This window comes from Lineus longissimus, chromosome 2, assembly GCF_910592395.1.
Source record: "Lineus longissimus chromosome 2, tnLinLong1.2, whole genome shotgun sequence".
Lineage (NCBI taxonomy): Eukaryota > Metazoa > Nemertea > Pilidiophora > Heteronemertea > Lineidae > Lineus > Lineus longissimus.
The window spans coordinates 3,222,228-3,237,751 of record NC_088309.1 but is presented as its reverse complement, the minus strand read 5'-3'; the positions used below and the strand labels follow the sequence as shown (position 1 = coordinate 3,237,751).

At 41.5% G+C, this 15,524-nt stretch overlaps 3 protein-coding genes across 4 annotated transcripts; all 3 read left to right on the top strand.

The window, feature by feature from the left end:
• The first annotated feature begins 654 nt into the window (after positions 1–654).
• Positions 655–4,160, top strand: LOC135483528 (zinc finger protein 112-like). Of its 2 annotated transcripts, none has more exons than XM_064764493.1 (5): positions 655–755; positions 932–1,107; positions 1,353–1,774; positions 2,081–2,215; positions 2,606–4,160. In XM_064764493.1, the coding sequence occupies exons 2-5, from the start codon at positions 983–985 to the stop codon at positions 3,895–3,897; spliced, it is 1,974 nt and encodes a 657-aa protein (XP_064620563.1). In that variant the 5' UTR covers positions 655–755; positions 932–982; the 3' UTR covers positions 3,898–4,160. The 2 variants fall into 2 exon arrangements, with proteins under 2 accessions (XP_064620563.1, XP_064620564.1); XM_064764494.1 differs by having other exon boundaries at positions 665–745.
• A 556-nt stretch (positions 4,161–4,716) lies between these two features.
• LOC135483527 (large ribosomal subunit protein uL16m-like) lies at positions 4,717–6,708 on the top strand. The gene is made up of 4 exons (XM_064764492.1): positions 4,717–4,854; positions 5,239–5,316; positions 5,491–5,657; positions 5,992–6,708. The coding sequence occupies exons 1-4, from the start codon at positions 4,749–4,751 to the stop codon at positions 6,448–6,450; spliced, it is 810 nt and encodes a 269-aa protein (XP_064620562.1). The 5' UTR covers positions 4,717–4,748; the 3' UTR covers positions 6,451–6,708.
• A 1,399-nt stretch (positions 6,709–8,107) lies between these two features.
• Positions 8,108–12,745, top strand: LOC135483526 (RUS family member 1-like). The gene is made up of 11 exons (XM_064764491.1): positions 8,108–8,309; positions 8,399–8,476; positions 8,716–8,830; positions 9,066–9,111; positions 9,302–9,440; positions 9,897–10,069; positions 10,459–10,646; positions 11,087–11,144; positions 11,245–11,318; positions 11,724–11,842; positions 12,258–12,745. Exons 1-11 carry the CDS (start codon positions 8,121–8,123, stop codon positions 12,483–12,485), a joined length of 1,407 nt encoding a protein of 468 aa, XP_064620561.1. The 5' UTR covers positions 8,108–8,120; the 3' UTR covers positions 12,486–12,745.
• Positions 12,746–15,524: the final 2,779 nt, after the last annotated feature.

The following is a 15,524-nucleotide window of genomic DNA, read 5'->3' as shown; positions in this document are numbered from 1 at the left end:
AAACCGACATAGTTTGGAGAAAAGGTGAAAGTTTTTTATGACAATACATTTTTCTTCGGTAGGACTTGATAAAAGATTCGTTTTAAAATCCATCGTGTAATTGAACACAATAAAGTTTTTATGTGATGTGTCCAAAAATAACAAATGTAGGCCGTCTATAAATCACTACGAACAAGGTAGTTGTTATTTATAATGACTTCCCTGACACGAATTTATAATGACTTCCCTGGTACCCAATTTACCCTTTGAAATATGAAATATGATTGGTTCGGGTAACGTAACATAATCTTTAACGTGTTGAGGGAGAGAACTTGATACGCCTGTGCTTTGCTTTATGAGCTATATATGTGGACAGGACCGTCACGTCCTTGGGGACAGTAGGTTTTCGGGTTTGGAGGGGCATAACACTGACCTATTCGTTCCCAAAATGTAAAAATATAAATGAAAAACATGTTTGTTTTGAAAATCATGGGTAGGCAGTCGACCCCTTACCCCCCCCCCCCCCCCCCCTCTCCCGCCCCCCCCCCCCACTAAATACGGTCCGGATGATTCCGTTTCGGTTCACATTGGCCAAGTGTCTTCAGCTGGCGACACGGTTGTTGCGGATAACGACGAAAGCAACGATTGGTACTATGATTTAGCGGATTACGAAATTTTACAATTTAGAAGAAAATAAATTTGTATCCAAATAAACGCATTTCCTTCCTTTTTGATATATAATTTCAGTCAACGGCGTCATGCTGATGTAAGGCTATGTACGTCTGGTGTATTTGAGTAACAGTATTCATTTTTATACGAATTCATGGTCGATCTGATGTCATTACTCTGCGAGTTGCTTGGCAGGCAACCATTCCATACTTTTGCTTTACATCGGATATGTAGCCTATATGTTGTTGTGCGTAGAATGTCTAAATTGTAACTTTTTTTCCAGGTAATTACAATTTTCTTATCTATCTGACAACCCTTAAACCATCGTGTAATCATGGATGCTGAAGAGGAATCCTGTTGTCAAATCTCAAAGAAGGCATACACTATCCTGGAGACAATGATGACTGAAACTAATTTGGGCCTCGAGGACCTGATCAAGGCATTGTTTAGTCTTTATAGGTATGACAAGATTTCTGATGAATAGTTAGGAAGAGAAAGCATGTTCAAAATTGTGTGCTCTAGTCAACATTGTAAAATGATTACTAACTTAGTACACGTCATATGTATCTACAGAGAGAGTTAGAGAATATTTAGCAGTATTCTTGAGACATTACGTCAAAAGACACAAATACCAGCAGTGGTGACACCAACTAAACTTTTCCTTTTAATGTTACCTGTCTTTTGTCATAATTTTTTTTTTCTAGGACTTACTCAATTATAGCACCAGATGAACCTGAAAGCAACAGTGCCAGTGATGATCAGTGTCAAACAGAAAAAACGTTTGAGATTAAGACACCGGTTCAGACATTCCCTTCATCAACTCTGAGAAGGTCACAGAGATCTACTAGATTAGGAACAAGGACTGAAAATACTGGACTAGAAAATTCCAACTCTCTCAGTCAAGAACAAGACAATAGTGCAGATACAACAAAAGTTCCTATTTGCAAGCTGGAAAGCCAGAGTTTTGGCTCAATCAGCACCAGCCCTATATCCGCTGAGGATTCTCAAGATGATTCTGTGATACATTTAAGTGAAGAAGCAAAAGATATCCTGCCAAAATCTGAGGTGGAAAGTGATGGAAAAACTAAGAAGAGAAGAAAACCTAAAAGAAAAAATATGAGCAATGGTGAGAACATTTCATTTTTTTGAGTGACCAGGCTTTTGATAAAACTCGGCCCAAGATCAGATGGTGTGTGTGCCCTGATGTGGACTTCATACAACAAGATGTGTAGCAATGTCATTAGAAGAATGAAAAGGCCAGACTGAAATTATGTGGGCACCTGTACTAACAACACTTTCAATCGAGTCCTTCAGTAATCAGTGGTGTTGTTCAGATAATGCTATGATCAGTCTGGCTTAAGATGGTGGAATAACAACTGGAAAACATGAATTTATCAATGTAATGGTGAAACTCAAGTTCTTTTTCTTTCAGGGAAAAATACAAGCAAGAAGATGAGAAAGAAAAAATTATGCAAGCAAGAGATCGAAAAAGAAACTGAACAAGCTGTAGAAAGTATTGGCAATCCTAAAGCAGACATATTTAACCAAAAGGAGCCATTGCATATTAGTAAGTTAACTTCTCAAAAACATGAACATTTCAGAATGCTTCCTGGGTTTTCCTGAGTGGATTTCTTCTTCCTTTCGTTCTTCATTCATTCACTCATCCATAAATACATTCACTCATGCCTGACGAATTCTGCAGTCCTCTGCAGTTATGCTGGGTAGTTGTATTTTCTTGCATGCTTATGCTTGAGGGTTTGACAATTTCAAGTCGGGGTAGAAATAACTAACACCAACAGCATTCAGCACAAGTACAATTGTGAACAGCTAGCATTCCCCGTAAATGTCAAGATACTTTGCCAGTGTTAAATTAAAACAACCTCTGAAGTTGGATGACTTAGGTTATCTTAGTGTCAATGATAGAATTTATGAATTTCGAATATCTCTTTTGTTGCAGAGAATCGCCCGTTTTGCTGTAGTATATGTGCTGCCAACTTCAAACTCAAACACCACCTGGAGGCCCATATGAACGTTCACAAGTCAGGGACAATACATATTTGTGAAGAGTGTAAAAAACAATTCAAGTCAGCGGATAATTTAAAACGTCATGCCAAAACTCATCAAGCAATTAGGGCACCTAAAAAATACAAATGTGATGTGTGTAAATATCAATCAGATTACCCAAGTGACATAAATAAACACAAGGTTCGGCACACAGAGGAGAAATGTTTTAAATGTGATGTTTGTAACTTTGAAACGAACTGGAAAAAGAATCTCAAAGACCACATGACTACACATAGCGTTGAAAAGAAGTTTAATTGTGAGCAGTGTGATTATGTAACTCATAGTATGATAAATTTAGGTAGCCATGTGAAAAGGTGTCATGGCCCGAAGTGGGTTTGTGAAGTTTGTGGTGAAGAATATTGCTCTCTTGAGTATCTTGCGGAACATTTGAACAAACATGGGAATGTGCTACCTCATGTTTGCCCTCACTGCAGCTATCGTACGAGTTATCGGGCAAATTTTCAGAAGCATTGCCTTATTCACACTCAAGTTAAACGCCATAAATGTGACACTTGTAACAAGAGGTTTACTCAGAAATCACATTTGGATGCACACATCAAAGCTATTCATTCTAACCCAAATAAGGAATATCGTTGTCATATTTGTGAATATGTCACAATGCGAAGCCAGAGTCTGAACAGTCATATGAAGAAACATCACAAATCTAAAGATAAAGATAACATGCAGAATAATTTGAGTGCATCTTCAGCTTCTGTAAATGTCAATAATGATCAACCTGTAGGAATTCCAACAAAAAGTGATGTTTCGGTAAACCTTGATAACTTAGTTGCTGCGGCAGAGATTCTAGCTGAATGCTCTTCACCTGAAAAAGATATGTCGGCTGAACATAATTATGCTGTAAGTAATATCATTATGTCTAGTGCACCCGAGATTGCATTTCAAAACCAGGCTCAGGTGCTCATGCCTGACGTGCACATCCTAGGTCCAAGCGCTCCAAATTTGCCGACACCTGTCCCAATTTCACAGCAACAACAGCAGATCTTGCTCTCCCAAGAGTTCCATAATTTGAATAATCTTCCTCCTAGATACCAGGATAGTTTGACTCTTCCTGTTTTGAATGTGCATGACTTCCACCAGCAACAGACAGCTGGAGAAGGCTATTCTACATACACAATCCATCATGTTATGACACCTTTGCAAGGCTGCCATCCTGCTGGCATCTGATGAAATGCTATTTTATACCTCGTGGGGTCATATACTTGTACTGTAAAAATGTTTGAACATTATTTTGTGAGCCACTCTGGTGAAAGGAGGCTCTGTTGGGGGTGAGGGGAGGGGAGCCACATTTTCAATATGTGGTTCACAACCCATCTACAAAGTTCAAATTGTAGAGGAGGGGGGCCATGGTATGTTTGTTCTTATTTTACTAGGTTACGACAGGATATGATAATTGTATATTTATTCATGTTTGTTATTTGGGATTTTATTCTTATTTACTCAGCTTAAATAAATTGATCATATTTATTGACTACTCAATTGTCTTCTGGGTCAATATATAACCGTCTGTGGCCAAGGACACATCAGTTGCCTATACTAAGACCTGGTGGATTTACCAGTAGGCAACAGGCAATGGGCCTCGCCTCAATGTGCAACAAAAGGTTTTTTGACAGCATCAGGAAATCCTTGTCAAGAACTAGACAGAACCTTTTTAGATATGCCATCACTGTCTGCTTCCTTGCTTACTAGAGGCTACACTCCGGACGCAGTGGAACGGCCTCGTCCCTCACCCTAAGGAGATCCAATTGGGATGACGCAATGGACTGCCCCGGGAGTCTAACTGGAGACATAAGGTAGATTACTAGAGGGTCCAGCACTCCCCCACCCTCAGGAATCATACAGCTCTTTTGTGGTCTGCTGAGTATTAGAAGAAGAGAAGGAGAAAATGGTCCTGACTTGAGGATTGTCTTCTGTTTTGTCTTCAGCGAACGAGAGAGGTCAGGCGGCCTTTATGGAATTGGTCAAAACACAGGTAAAATTGCAAATTATAAAACAACAGGAATATAGGCCAAGGGGCAATGAAAATATCTCTTTCAACTATGTTTTCGCCGATTAGATCACAACTTCATGCTCTGGGAAGATTACAAATGATCTCTCAAGTTGAAAGTGCATTGTTGAATCCTGGTGAGTTTATTCGAAACGGGCATCTGTGCCAGTTTTTGTCCATAATTGAATGGTATATCTAATTCTGGACAAAAAATCAATTTCCGGATGTTGTACGCAGGCCGACCATCACATCCCACCGTGATGCATTGAACAATAGGTCTTCACGGCACGTCTGGACCAGTACTTAAACCATGACGAAGTAAGCTGTGAACCCATGACCTGGCACTGGAAAATCATCATGAAAGATGAGTGCTGCCTGCTGGTTTGGTGAATAGCTGGGGAGGGTGTTCCGGGGCCCAGGAAGAGGACAGGTGAAATTAAACAGCATGGAGACATTTGGGTTGGTAGTTTAAGGAGTAACAACATGAAAATACAGCCTTTATACAAATGTTTTCTTTTCAGCATCTCGTTCATGGATAGTACCAGCAGCTTCATTGAAGTCCATGATCCGTAACTTCAAACCTCCTCCAAAGTTTGATGGTGAGATATTGATTGGTCTTTTTACTTACATGATGAAAACCTCTGAGTAGATCCTTGGAGGTGATTTAAAAGTGTTTCGACTCTGTGGACGTCTGTGTTTGGATATCAACCAAAGAAAGAGGTGTTAACAGCTGTTGTTGTTTATACACTCATTATTCAGACTTGTTCTTTCAGATGTAGAATTTCCAACATCTGATAAAAGACGACTCAGGATCTTAGAGAAAGTGCCTCACCCTATAAACCCTTCGAAAGGTCCTCTAAAGATGCCGAAGAGACTGATTGACATGAGAGGTCCGGAGCTAATTCATAATAAACTCATTCATAAACAGTATGGTATTCAGGTAAGTTTCAAATCAAAAGCTGCAAAAGAAAATGTACCCCTTGATCCCTGAAAGACAAATCAAGCTTAAGAATATCAGTATAACAGCTGCTAACTCGGACACATGTGACATACTTACAATGTTTATCAAATTGCTGTCCTATCAAGCCGTACAGTAGTATTTAACTCTGTAGTGTCAGTCAATCCATGTCAAGTAGGACTGAATTAATTCAGTTGTACTCTACGGTACGAACCATGTCCCAGATGAACCAGTTAAAAGCTAAACCGATATGAAAAACACCAGGACATCTCTTACCGGTAATCGCAATCCCACATTGCTCTTTCGATTCTTCCAGGCGTTAACTGGCGGTGCGATGAAACATGGCCACCTTGAAATGATGCGCTTACGAATAAACAAAAGGATGGATGAATCTCGCATGTTTGCACTTTGGAGAATCGATGCTCCGTGGAAAGCTGTCACACGCAAAGGTCAAGGTCATCGAATGGGAGGTGGGAAAGGCAACATAGATCACTACGTTACGCCAGTAAAGGCAAACCGCATCATCTTGGAGATAGCAGGGCATTGTGAATTCCAGGAAGTCGAAAAGTTTCTTACTGATCTCGCAAACAAACTGCCATTCCCTGCACGCTCTGTCAGCCAGGAGATTCTTGATAAGGAAGAAGAAATGGAGGTAGAACTAGTGAAGAGGAACGTTAATCCATTGACCTTTAAATATCTCCTAGATAATAACTTTTGTGACATCAAGCGGTGGTGTGGTCCGTACGATTATAAATGGTTTGGGAAATATCGATAGCATCTACGTTCCTACTTTACTTGGACTTGATTCATATCCTGAGCATCATGCAGATTCTTGTGGTACCTTTCTTATAACTAGACTGCCGATCTCCACTTATTAACTGTCAAATTACAAAAGGACCTCGGCTGAGCTAAAAAAATTAAATCGCCAAGGTGATTTTGACCTGTAGCAAGCGGTTGAACTAAGAGAAGAATAATGTATGATGATCAGCATAAAGAATATGACTTGTTTTAAATAAAGTTATAGATGGATAATACTGTATTCTAAAATACCTTGGTACCGTAAAGCCAACTTTTAAATGGAAAATGCATAAGCCTCGTTCTGAGAGTGGAGTGTTTTGGACACGCAACCAAGATGCTCTACCAAAGTTCCCTCGGGTTGCACTAAAATGTGGAACCATGCACACAGCTCACTTCAGAAGTTTGAGGCTCTCAAAACACTGCTTCAAACACAAATCAGCCAAGGAAGCATCAACCACCCTAAGTTTTTTAATGAGCACTACACATATTTGCTGAGAAAAACGCTCCAAATAGCCCATTTGCGCGGATTTTAGCGTCACTTGAGCGAGCCGATCCGGACTTCCTATACGGGCTGCCGTAACATAATGTAAACAACGGCGCTACCGGCGCTCCGGGCAGGCGATGGATGGAATTTGCCAAATTCGCACATATTCAAGTTATTTCGTGGCCTATCTTTTTAAGTTTGAGGTATTTTAGAATAGAAATTGAACCCGAGGCGGAGGACCTTGGTTGAGTTACCAAGACACTCTCGGGTGGAGCTAAAATTTCGTCCAAACCCTCGCCTGTCGGCTCGGGTTTGGACTGTATTTTAGCTCCACCCTCGAGTGTCTTGGTAACTCAACCAAGGTCCTCCGCCTCGGGTTCAATTCCTTAAATCACCAACTTTTGTGATTTTGTTCTTCTGCATCTATTGATACGGCTCAAAATAAATCATATTGCCATGTACTTGGTCCAAAAAGATCCAGGGCTGAGGCTTGGTTACCTCCTGTCCAGCTTCATGGAGAGCCAGCACGTTTCACACTGGGTTAATATAAGGATAAATAAATAGGAGATGTCAAACTAAAAGGCCATGGGTATGACAATGTCCCTGTGTTGATAATGTACCTTTTGTGACACTGTCCAAAAGACCATGGATGTGACACTGTCCCTGTTTTGAAAATGTCATTGTTGTGACACTGTCCCTGCTGTGACACTGTCTAAATAGCCATTGGTGTGACATTGTCCCTGTAGTGACATTATCCTTGCTGCGATGCATTCGCTGATAATGGGCAATTATTGTGAACAATACTGAGTGGAGGACAGAAATGTTGGGCGAAAGTCTTGAATGACGGCAATGATGTTGGGATGTCCAGAATAAGAGGTTTTTGAGTGTTCCCATTACTCATTGTTTTGGAATGCTAGAGAGAAAATAGCAATTTTTTCTCTGTTTCTATCTAGCAGTCTATCGTATGAAAACACTGGAATATGAAGAACTAGTGTCCAGGAGGGCCCAGAATACCAGTAGAATGCAAGGCCACTCAATCCGGAGAATGCGTGGTCGGTCTGTGTCTGAACTTGTCTTCGGCTGCTGCGATGGATGGCGGCTGCAACGGAAAAGGGCTTTCGCAAACAACCCCGTGTATAAATGTATACAATGTATATGCATACATGTTGCAGAAACCCTCCACAAATCATCTAAATTTGTTATCTTTGCAATCTGTAAAGATGGATACAATAGTTGCAAATGAACGATATGGATCTGAAGATACTCGAAGGTCATTTATACGCCGCCCAAATGATCGCCTGGAGATTTTAGATCGGTCTGAAAAATACACGTCACTGAACCATTTCTTCAAGGTTGGTTGTGACAAGAGTCGTCTGCTTGACACACGAATAAAGACACATTCGGCTGCTAATTTTACTGTACACTTTTTAATCTTTTTCAGACGGTTTTCCTACCCCAGGGTTACCCAGAGAGTGTCAGTGATGACTACTTCTCTTATCAGTTATGGGATACTGTCCAGGTTCGTATGATAATGATCAACAACCAATGTCAAAATCAAGATTAGAATCATTGCCAGTTTGCCAAAGACTTTTGTTCAAACGAAACTGGTGCTGTTTCAAAAGCTCCCTAGGAACATGACCTCAAAAGTTCTAAATGAGATTTTAACAACTTGTAGGCCTACTTCCCTAAGAAATGATACTGACAGTGACATCACATAATTCGAATGCTGAAAAGATCCATTCAGTTCAACAATTTCAGGCTTTTGCCAGCAGTATCACAGGCACATTGGCAACACAAGCGGTCCTCAAGGGTATAGGTGTAGGTGACGAAACTGCCACTCCGATGGCTGCTACTATTACTTGGATATTGAAAGGTAAGCCGCACCAAACAACCATTGATAGGTGTAAACATACATGTTTGTCAGTATTTACCATTTGGACAGGGACTGATTGTGGATTGAAAGATAATACACTTGGCTGTTGATTGAGCAATGGGACAGCTATATTTGTCAGCTGGCTCACTAGGGTCACTTAATGTTCACATTTTTCAATACCTAATGTTATATCGCTTCCATTATGTTATACAATGTTACTTGACTCCTGTTGCAGATGGAACTGGAATGCTGGGAAGAATTGCATTTGCATGGTACAAAGGGTATGTTCATTTCATTGGTTGTAATGTATTCTGGTCAATCATGCTTTGAAACTTATCATTAGATTTGACAGTATTTAGAGAAACATCAACTTCACCAGCTTGATTCAGCCAATCAGGAAGCAGCTTGATATGAAATAACGTTTATGAATAGAACAGGACAATTTTCATAATTACCTCTTTTTTCATTTAGGACTGGTTTGGATTGTGATGCTAAGCGATGGAGGTTGTTTGCAGATCTGCTGAATGACTTTGCCATTTTCCTTGAGATTCTAGCTCCATTCTTCAAGGTTTACTTCACTTTCATAGTGTGTGTATCAGGAGTGGGTAAGGTGAGCAACCGATGATAACTAGAACCCTAAATAAAGCGGTTGCATGTCTGGACACCATGTTATGGGATAAGAACTGGACAGATGACTTCCTTAGTCCTGGTCATCTCGTTGGAAACAACTGGGACAGATAAAGTATTCTGAAAAATTATAACAGTCGGCTGAATTCTAGCCAAATTCCCATCTACAAAAAGTTAGAACACCTAGAACCTCACAATGGGGCATTTGGACATTAATTAGATGGCATTCAAGCATGATAAGATCAAAATATATATCAGTTAGTTAGTCTGTAATCAAAGGATTTCAGAGGGTTGTCTAGTCTCCTTGTTTCACTACGAGTGATCTGTGTTCCTGCGAAGTGTGGAAGATTCCTACAGTCCACGTTTGTGTTATCCTTCAGTCTCTCAATGGTCATTTCTCATTCCTGAAATATTACAGTGGTTCCTGTTTTGCTTCCAGTCAATTGTAGGTGTAGCAGGGGGAGCAACAAGAGCAGCGCTCACCCAGCATCAGGCAAGAAGGAACAACATGGCTGATGTGTCGGCCAAGGATGGGAGTCAAGAAACGCTAGTCAATTTAGCAGCGTTGATTTGCAGCTTGCTGATTATCCCAGTAGTATCAGGGAATCAAGTGTAAGTTAATGCAATTGAGGGAGGGAGGTGATGTTGTTGTTGGCTTATTTTGATATGTAGCCACTACATGTCATTTATGAATGGCTGATTTTGATGAAATGGGGCCAAGTCCTAAGCTTTTGTAAAAATTGTCTAATGGCGGCATGATTTAAAAGTTATAGACACCAATGGAACCATTCTTGATCAAGGCAGTTTTCTATGACTTCTCTTATCAGCTTCGATGTCAAAGTACTATGCGCTAAACAGGTATGAAAGTTTAGCATGGAACCAGCTTGAGAGGAAGGGTTTCCCCTATGAATGGATTTGTCCTCTTCTGCGACGGCAGAAGTATTAACCCCTGAAGGGTAAAAACCACATGTCTGTTGACAATATGTTTCTTACTGTTTCAGCCTGACTTGGATACTCTTCATTCTGTTTACTTCCCTCCACATATTCGCAAACTATTCTGCAGTTACGGCCGTTGTCATGGAAACATTAAATCAGTCACGATTGAACATCCTTGTAAAACATTACTTAAGTTGTGGTGGTGCCATTTTGTCTGTGAACAAAGTCAACAAACAAGAACCAGTTGTAATAGGTAAGCCATTACACTTTTGACCTGTACTCTAGTGGTGTCTGTGGTCATATCGTTTGGGAATCTATTCTGATCTAATCTACTCCCAGTTATGGATATTGATATGTTGATATTGGTTGTGTCTGTGGAGTTCATATCATATGCTGTGCAGCTCTCCAGTTTGTACAACTAAAAGTTACCAGCGAGTAGTTTTGTGATGTTAATCTACTAGAAAGTGACACTGTAACAACTTTACTGCCTTTATTGAATAAAGTATCAGAGAATACGGTACTACTACTCACCTGATTGTTTTTGTGATTTGGATCATATAACCTATAAATGTCTCTCTTGCAAGTTTTATAAATTTCTTCTTCAGCATAATTCAGAGGAGTTATTCTCCCATGAATATTTGTCCAGGGCGTGATGAGCATTTCTCATCTCAGTTTCTTCATTCATGATTTCAGCTACTAAAAGAAAATTGGAAATCAACCTTGGTGCTAGATTCCATGCAGTCATAAAAAAGTAAGTTGGGGCTAAGTCAATCATTGGGTTTTAAAAAATGGTGTCTCGGCGGGTTCACCCAGTGTGTCAGTGTACTTATCCAGTGTTGTTTTTATTCCAGTTTTGAAGATCTGTGGACGCTACAAAACATTTTTGCTGAAGAGAAATACATCATCAATATAGATCTGAAATCTGGTACGTTCATGGTTCTGATGAAAGCACTGTCGCTTGAGAACATGATATTAAGGAATTCAACTCTTACTCGATCAGGCTCATGAAAACCGAGATAGTAGCATCTGGCAGACATGAGCACATTGAGGTGTAGCCTAGATTTCCACCTACAACCTGAAGTTAGTAATTTCATCTTATTCAAAGCATAAATGGTGATGTGTGATAGTAACAACATCATTCATTGCATGTTCGAAGACAAAAAGGGACGGGGGGATGCAACTCAAGAGGCCACCAATCCAGCCATGCACATGTGCAAATCTGGAGTTTATGAAAAATATCTTGGTGGGCTGTATTTGTTCTCAGTAAATCTGAAATAAAGTTCATATTGCTATTTCCTCAGTTCAAATTTTTAAATCTTTTGGTTTCTAGATGTCCTTGGTATTCTCCTCCATGAGGATTCAAAGATAGAGGACCACATAAAATGTTGCTTCCAAGCTGAGGTTCTCAACTTTGCAGCTGAATATTGTTCAAGCAGTTATGATCATGAGGTATGTCTCCATTTGAGTCAAGAGCATTTTAGGTTCTCACCAACCACATTGTCATTGGCTCTTACCATTGGTGAGTTTCAGCATAAAGTGTAATGTGTACCTGGACTTCGAGTAGAATGACAGTAGAGATCCTCTTGTTGAAAAAAATGACATTTTAGAAATTACCCTGGGGATTTCAACTTAAGACAGTACCTGCTGTACCCCTTTAGTCATACCAGCAACATGTAGGTGGTGAAGTTGAATTTCCTAGAGCTCTGATAATAAAGTTTTAGCATGAGACTCCAGTGCACCATTGTACCAGTAACTGTTGGTTATTTGAAGGCTTGCATGGAGTTCTCTGTGTGTCAATCAAGTTTGGGCTGGAATTAAGGGCTTGCTCTTTCCCATCATTGTAGTTTCTGATGTCTTCTTTCAGATGCTGGAGAACCGTTCCCTTCAGTGCATGATCAAAGCTGTATCACTTGGTGACAGAGTCGGCTTACTGGAGAACTCGATCCTCTTCACCAACCAGCACTACAATCGATTCGTCCAGGCATTGACAGCAGAAGGTTGGGCGATGTCCCCATCGTTAATGGGAGCAAATGAATGGAGGTCGGCATGGAATGTCCATGGGCTGTATGAAGAAGATAAAAAGACATTCTGACTGCCTGATGTAAAAGTACATCAGATATGAAAATGTAGGATGATTTCATATTATACAAATATGTTCTCTTGCTTCCTGTCAAGTTTGTTGTCCTTGTGTCAGACTGGGTGATAGGATTTTGAAAATTGTAATGTTCTTGTACTTACTTGGAGACATTCATATTACCATTAAATGTAATCATTGAATCTATTGTCCTTTGATTTTAGCCCTAAAAATGTTCCATGTATGTTAAGATGCTGATTTTGTTTGTTCAGAGAATTAAATAAACCTTTTTTGTTTGAGATATTCCAGTTGTTATTTTAAGACAGTTACACCTCGTTTGACCAAATAAGACAATGTAAGCTCAAGTCCAATATGTGACAGCTCTATAACACTGTTACTTACAGTTCCAGATGAGACAATGTCACTAGATTAGACAGCTACAGTCGAAGATAAGACAATGTCACCTCCACTACCAGATAATACACTGTCTAACCCAGTTCTAAATTAGACACAATCAGCTACAGTACCAAATAAGTGATGCTAGCTACAGTCACAGATAAGGCTATGTAGTGGTTTGAGGACTTCATAGGTTGTGAACTTGTCTTCACGGATGTTGTGGAGCTGGTGTTATCTGTGTTGAATAAATACATATCCAATGAGATGGCAGAACTCACCGAATCTAGCAGAACCATGTCTCTAGTCAGAATGTGATGGCAGTCTCTCCAACATAACTATCTGTCGATGGAACAACCAGCCTGTGTCCAAGTCCATGGCTAAGTTGAGACGACAGTCCCCTTGTCATTGTCACTGTGTTGCAGTCTCTCTGTCATTGCCATCTATCAATGGAACAACGAGCCTGTGTCAATCCCATGGCTAGGTTGCAACAGCAGTCCCCCTGTCATTGCCACCTATCAATCTGACTACCAGGCTGTGTCCATAATACTGGTTAGTAAATCAGTCCCTCCGTCATTGATATCTAGCTAAAGAGCAACCAGCAGGGCCCCCAGCATTGTCATTCATCAATGGAACAACCGCACTGTCCATGTCTCTGGTCAGAGCGAGACAGCACAACTATCCCTCCGCCTTTGATACCTATCTATTGAACTACCCGTCTGTGACCATGTCTCTGGCCAGGACGAGACAGCGCTGCAGACCCTCTGCACATCACTGATATCTAGCTACAGATCAGCCAGACTGTCACCATGTCTCTGGCACGGGTAAGACAACAGGCCCTCTGTCTTTTCCAGCTGTCTATGAAACAACTGGACTGTAACCGTCTCTCGCAAGGACGAGAGAGCGCAGCACACCCTCTGTCATTGACATCAGGCTATAGAACAACCAGACAGTATCCATGTCTCTGACCAGGACGTGAAAGCGCTGCAGAACCTCTGTCGTATATCCAGTTATAGAACTACCATCCATGTCTCAGTTTGTAGAAACGCTACTGAAGATGTTTGAGATTTAACAAGTAAGGTTGGTGCTATCAGGACGTGTGTTGTCTGTCTGAGTTGAGACAGCAGGCACCCGAGCATTATCATCTATCTATGGAACAACCAGATTGTCTTTGGCAAGAGCGAAAGAGCGCTGCAGACACCCATTGATATTTATCTATAGAACTTTAGTATGTGTCCATGTCTCCCTCTAGGCTGTCACAGTAGCCCCCTCCCCTCCGCATTGCCGTCTATCTATGGTACACCTTAAGTGTATCCATGTCACTGACTAGGATGAGACAGCGCTGCAGACCCTCTGCGTGTCATTGATATCTAGCTGTAGAACTACTAGACGGTGTCCATGTCCCTGGCACGGTAGAGCCACAGCAGGTCCTCTGTCCTTACAATCTATCTGTGATACAACCAGACTTTGGCCATGTCTTTGGCCTGCAGGATGAGACAGCGCTGCTGTTCCCCTGTCCTTGGCATCGATTTATAACTTCCAAACTGTGTCTGAGTTGAGACATCACAGGCCCTCAATCATTGCCATCTACCTCTGATACAATCAGACTGTGACCGTGTCTTTGGGGAGGATGTGAAAGCGCTACAGACCCTCCGCCATAAATATATATCTCTGGAACTCCCAAACTGTGTCACTGTCTCTGTCTAGGTTGAGACATCAGGGCCCCCAGCATCGTCATCTATCTATGGAAGATTGTTACAATATGTCTCTGGTCAGAGCGAGACAGCGCTACGGACCCTCTGTTATTGATATCTGGCTGTAGAACTACCAGACTGTCTCAATGTCTCTGTCCGGGTTGAAACATCAGGCCCTCCAACATTGCCATCTATCTATGGAACAACCAGACAGCACCATGTCTCCCGCCAGGATGAGACAGCGCTGTGGTCCCTCTGTCATTGACACCTGCCTCTAGAACTACCTGACTGTGTCCGTGGCTCTTGCTGAGTTGGGACAGGCCCTCAATCATTGCCATCTACCTCTGGTACAACCAGACTGTGACCGTGTCTTTGGGGAGGATGTGAATGCGCTACAGACCCTCCGCCATAAATATCTATCTCCAGAACTCCCAGACTGTGTCCCTGTCTCTGTCTTGGTTGAGACATCAGGGCCCCCAGCATCGTCATCTATCTATGGAACCACAAGATTGTTACAATATGTCTCTGGTCAGAGCGAGACAGCGCTACGGACCCTCTGTTATTGATATCTGGCTGTAGAACTACCAGACTGTCTCAATGTCTCTGTCCGGGTTGAAACATCAGGCCCTCCAACATTGCCATCTATCTATGGAACAACCAGACTGTACCATGTCTCTCGCCAGGATGAGACAGCGCTGTGGTCCCTCTGTCATTGACACCTGCCTCTAGAACTACCTGACTGTGTCCGTGGCTCAGGCTGAGTTGGGACAGGCCCTCAATCATTGCCATCTACCTCTGGTACAACCAGACTATGACCATCGTCTTTGGCCAGCACGAGACAGCGCTGCAGACCTTCTGCACATCATTGATATCTAGCTACAGATCAACCAGACTGTCACCATGTCTCCGGCACGGGTAAGATAACAGGCCCTCTGCCTTTGCCATCTATGGAACAACCAGACTGTACCAT

Excerpts from the sequence above, each read along its gene's own strand:
- LOC135483528 (XM_064764493.1), top strand. The coding sequence starts at position 983 with ATGGATGCTGAAGAGGAATCCTGTTGTCAAATCTCAAAGAAGGCATAC. Across the intron at positions 1,108-1,352 it reads GCATTGTTTAGTCTTTATAG|GACTTACTCAATTATAGCAC; the intron begins GTATGACAAGAT and ends TTTTTTTTCTAG. Across the intron at positions 2,216-2,605 it reads AAAGGAGCCATTGCATATTA|AGAATCGCCCGTTTTGCTGT; the intron begins GTAAGTTAACTT and ends CTTTTGTTGCAG.
- LOC135483527 (XM_064764492.1), top strand. The coding sequence starts at position 4,749 with ATGAAAATATCTCTTTCAACTATGTTTTCGCCGATTAGATCACAACTT. Across the intron at positions 4,855-5,238 it reads AAGTGCATTGTTGAATCCTG|CATCTCGTTCATGGATAGTA; the intron begins GTGAGTTTATTC and ends TTTTCTTTTCAG. Across the intron at positions 5,658-5,991 it reads ATAAACAGTATGGTATTCAG|GCGTTAACTGGCGGTGCGAT; the intron begins GTAAGTTTCAAA and ends CGATTCTTCCAG.
- LOC135483526 (XM_064764491.1), top strand. The coding sequence starts at position 8,121 with ATGTTGCAGAAACCCTCCACAAATCATCTAAATTTGTTATCTTTGCAA. Across the intron at positions 8,310-8,398 it reads CACTGAACCATTTCTTCAAG|ACGGTTTTCCTACCCCAGGG; the intron begins GTTGGTTGTGAC and ends AATCTTTTTCAG. Across the intron at positions 10,647-11,086 it reads ACAAGAACCAGTTGTAATAG|CTACTAAAAGAAAATTGGAA; the intron begins GTAAGCCATTAC and ends TCATGATTTCAG.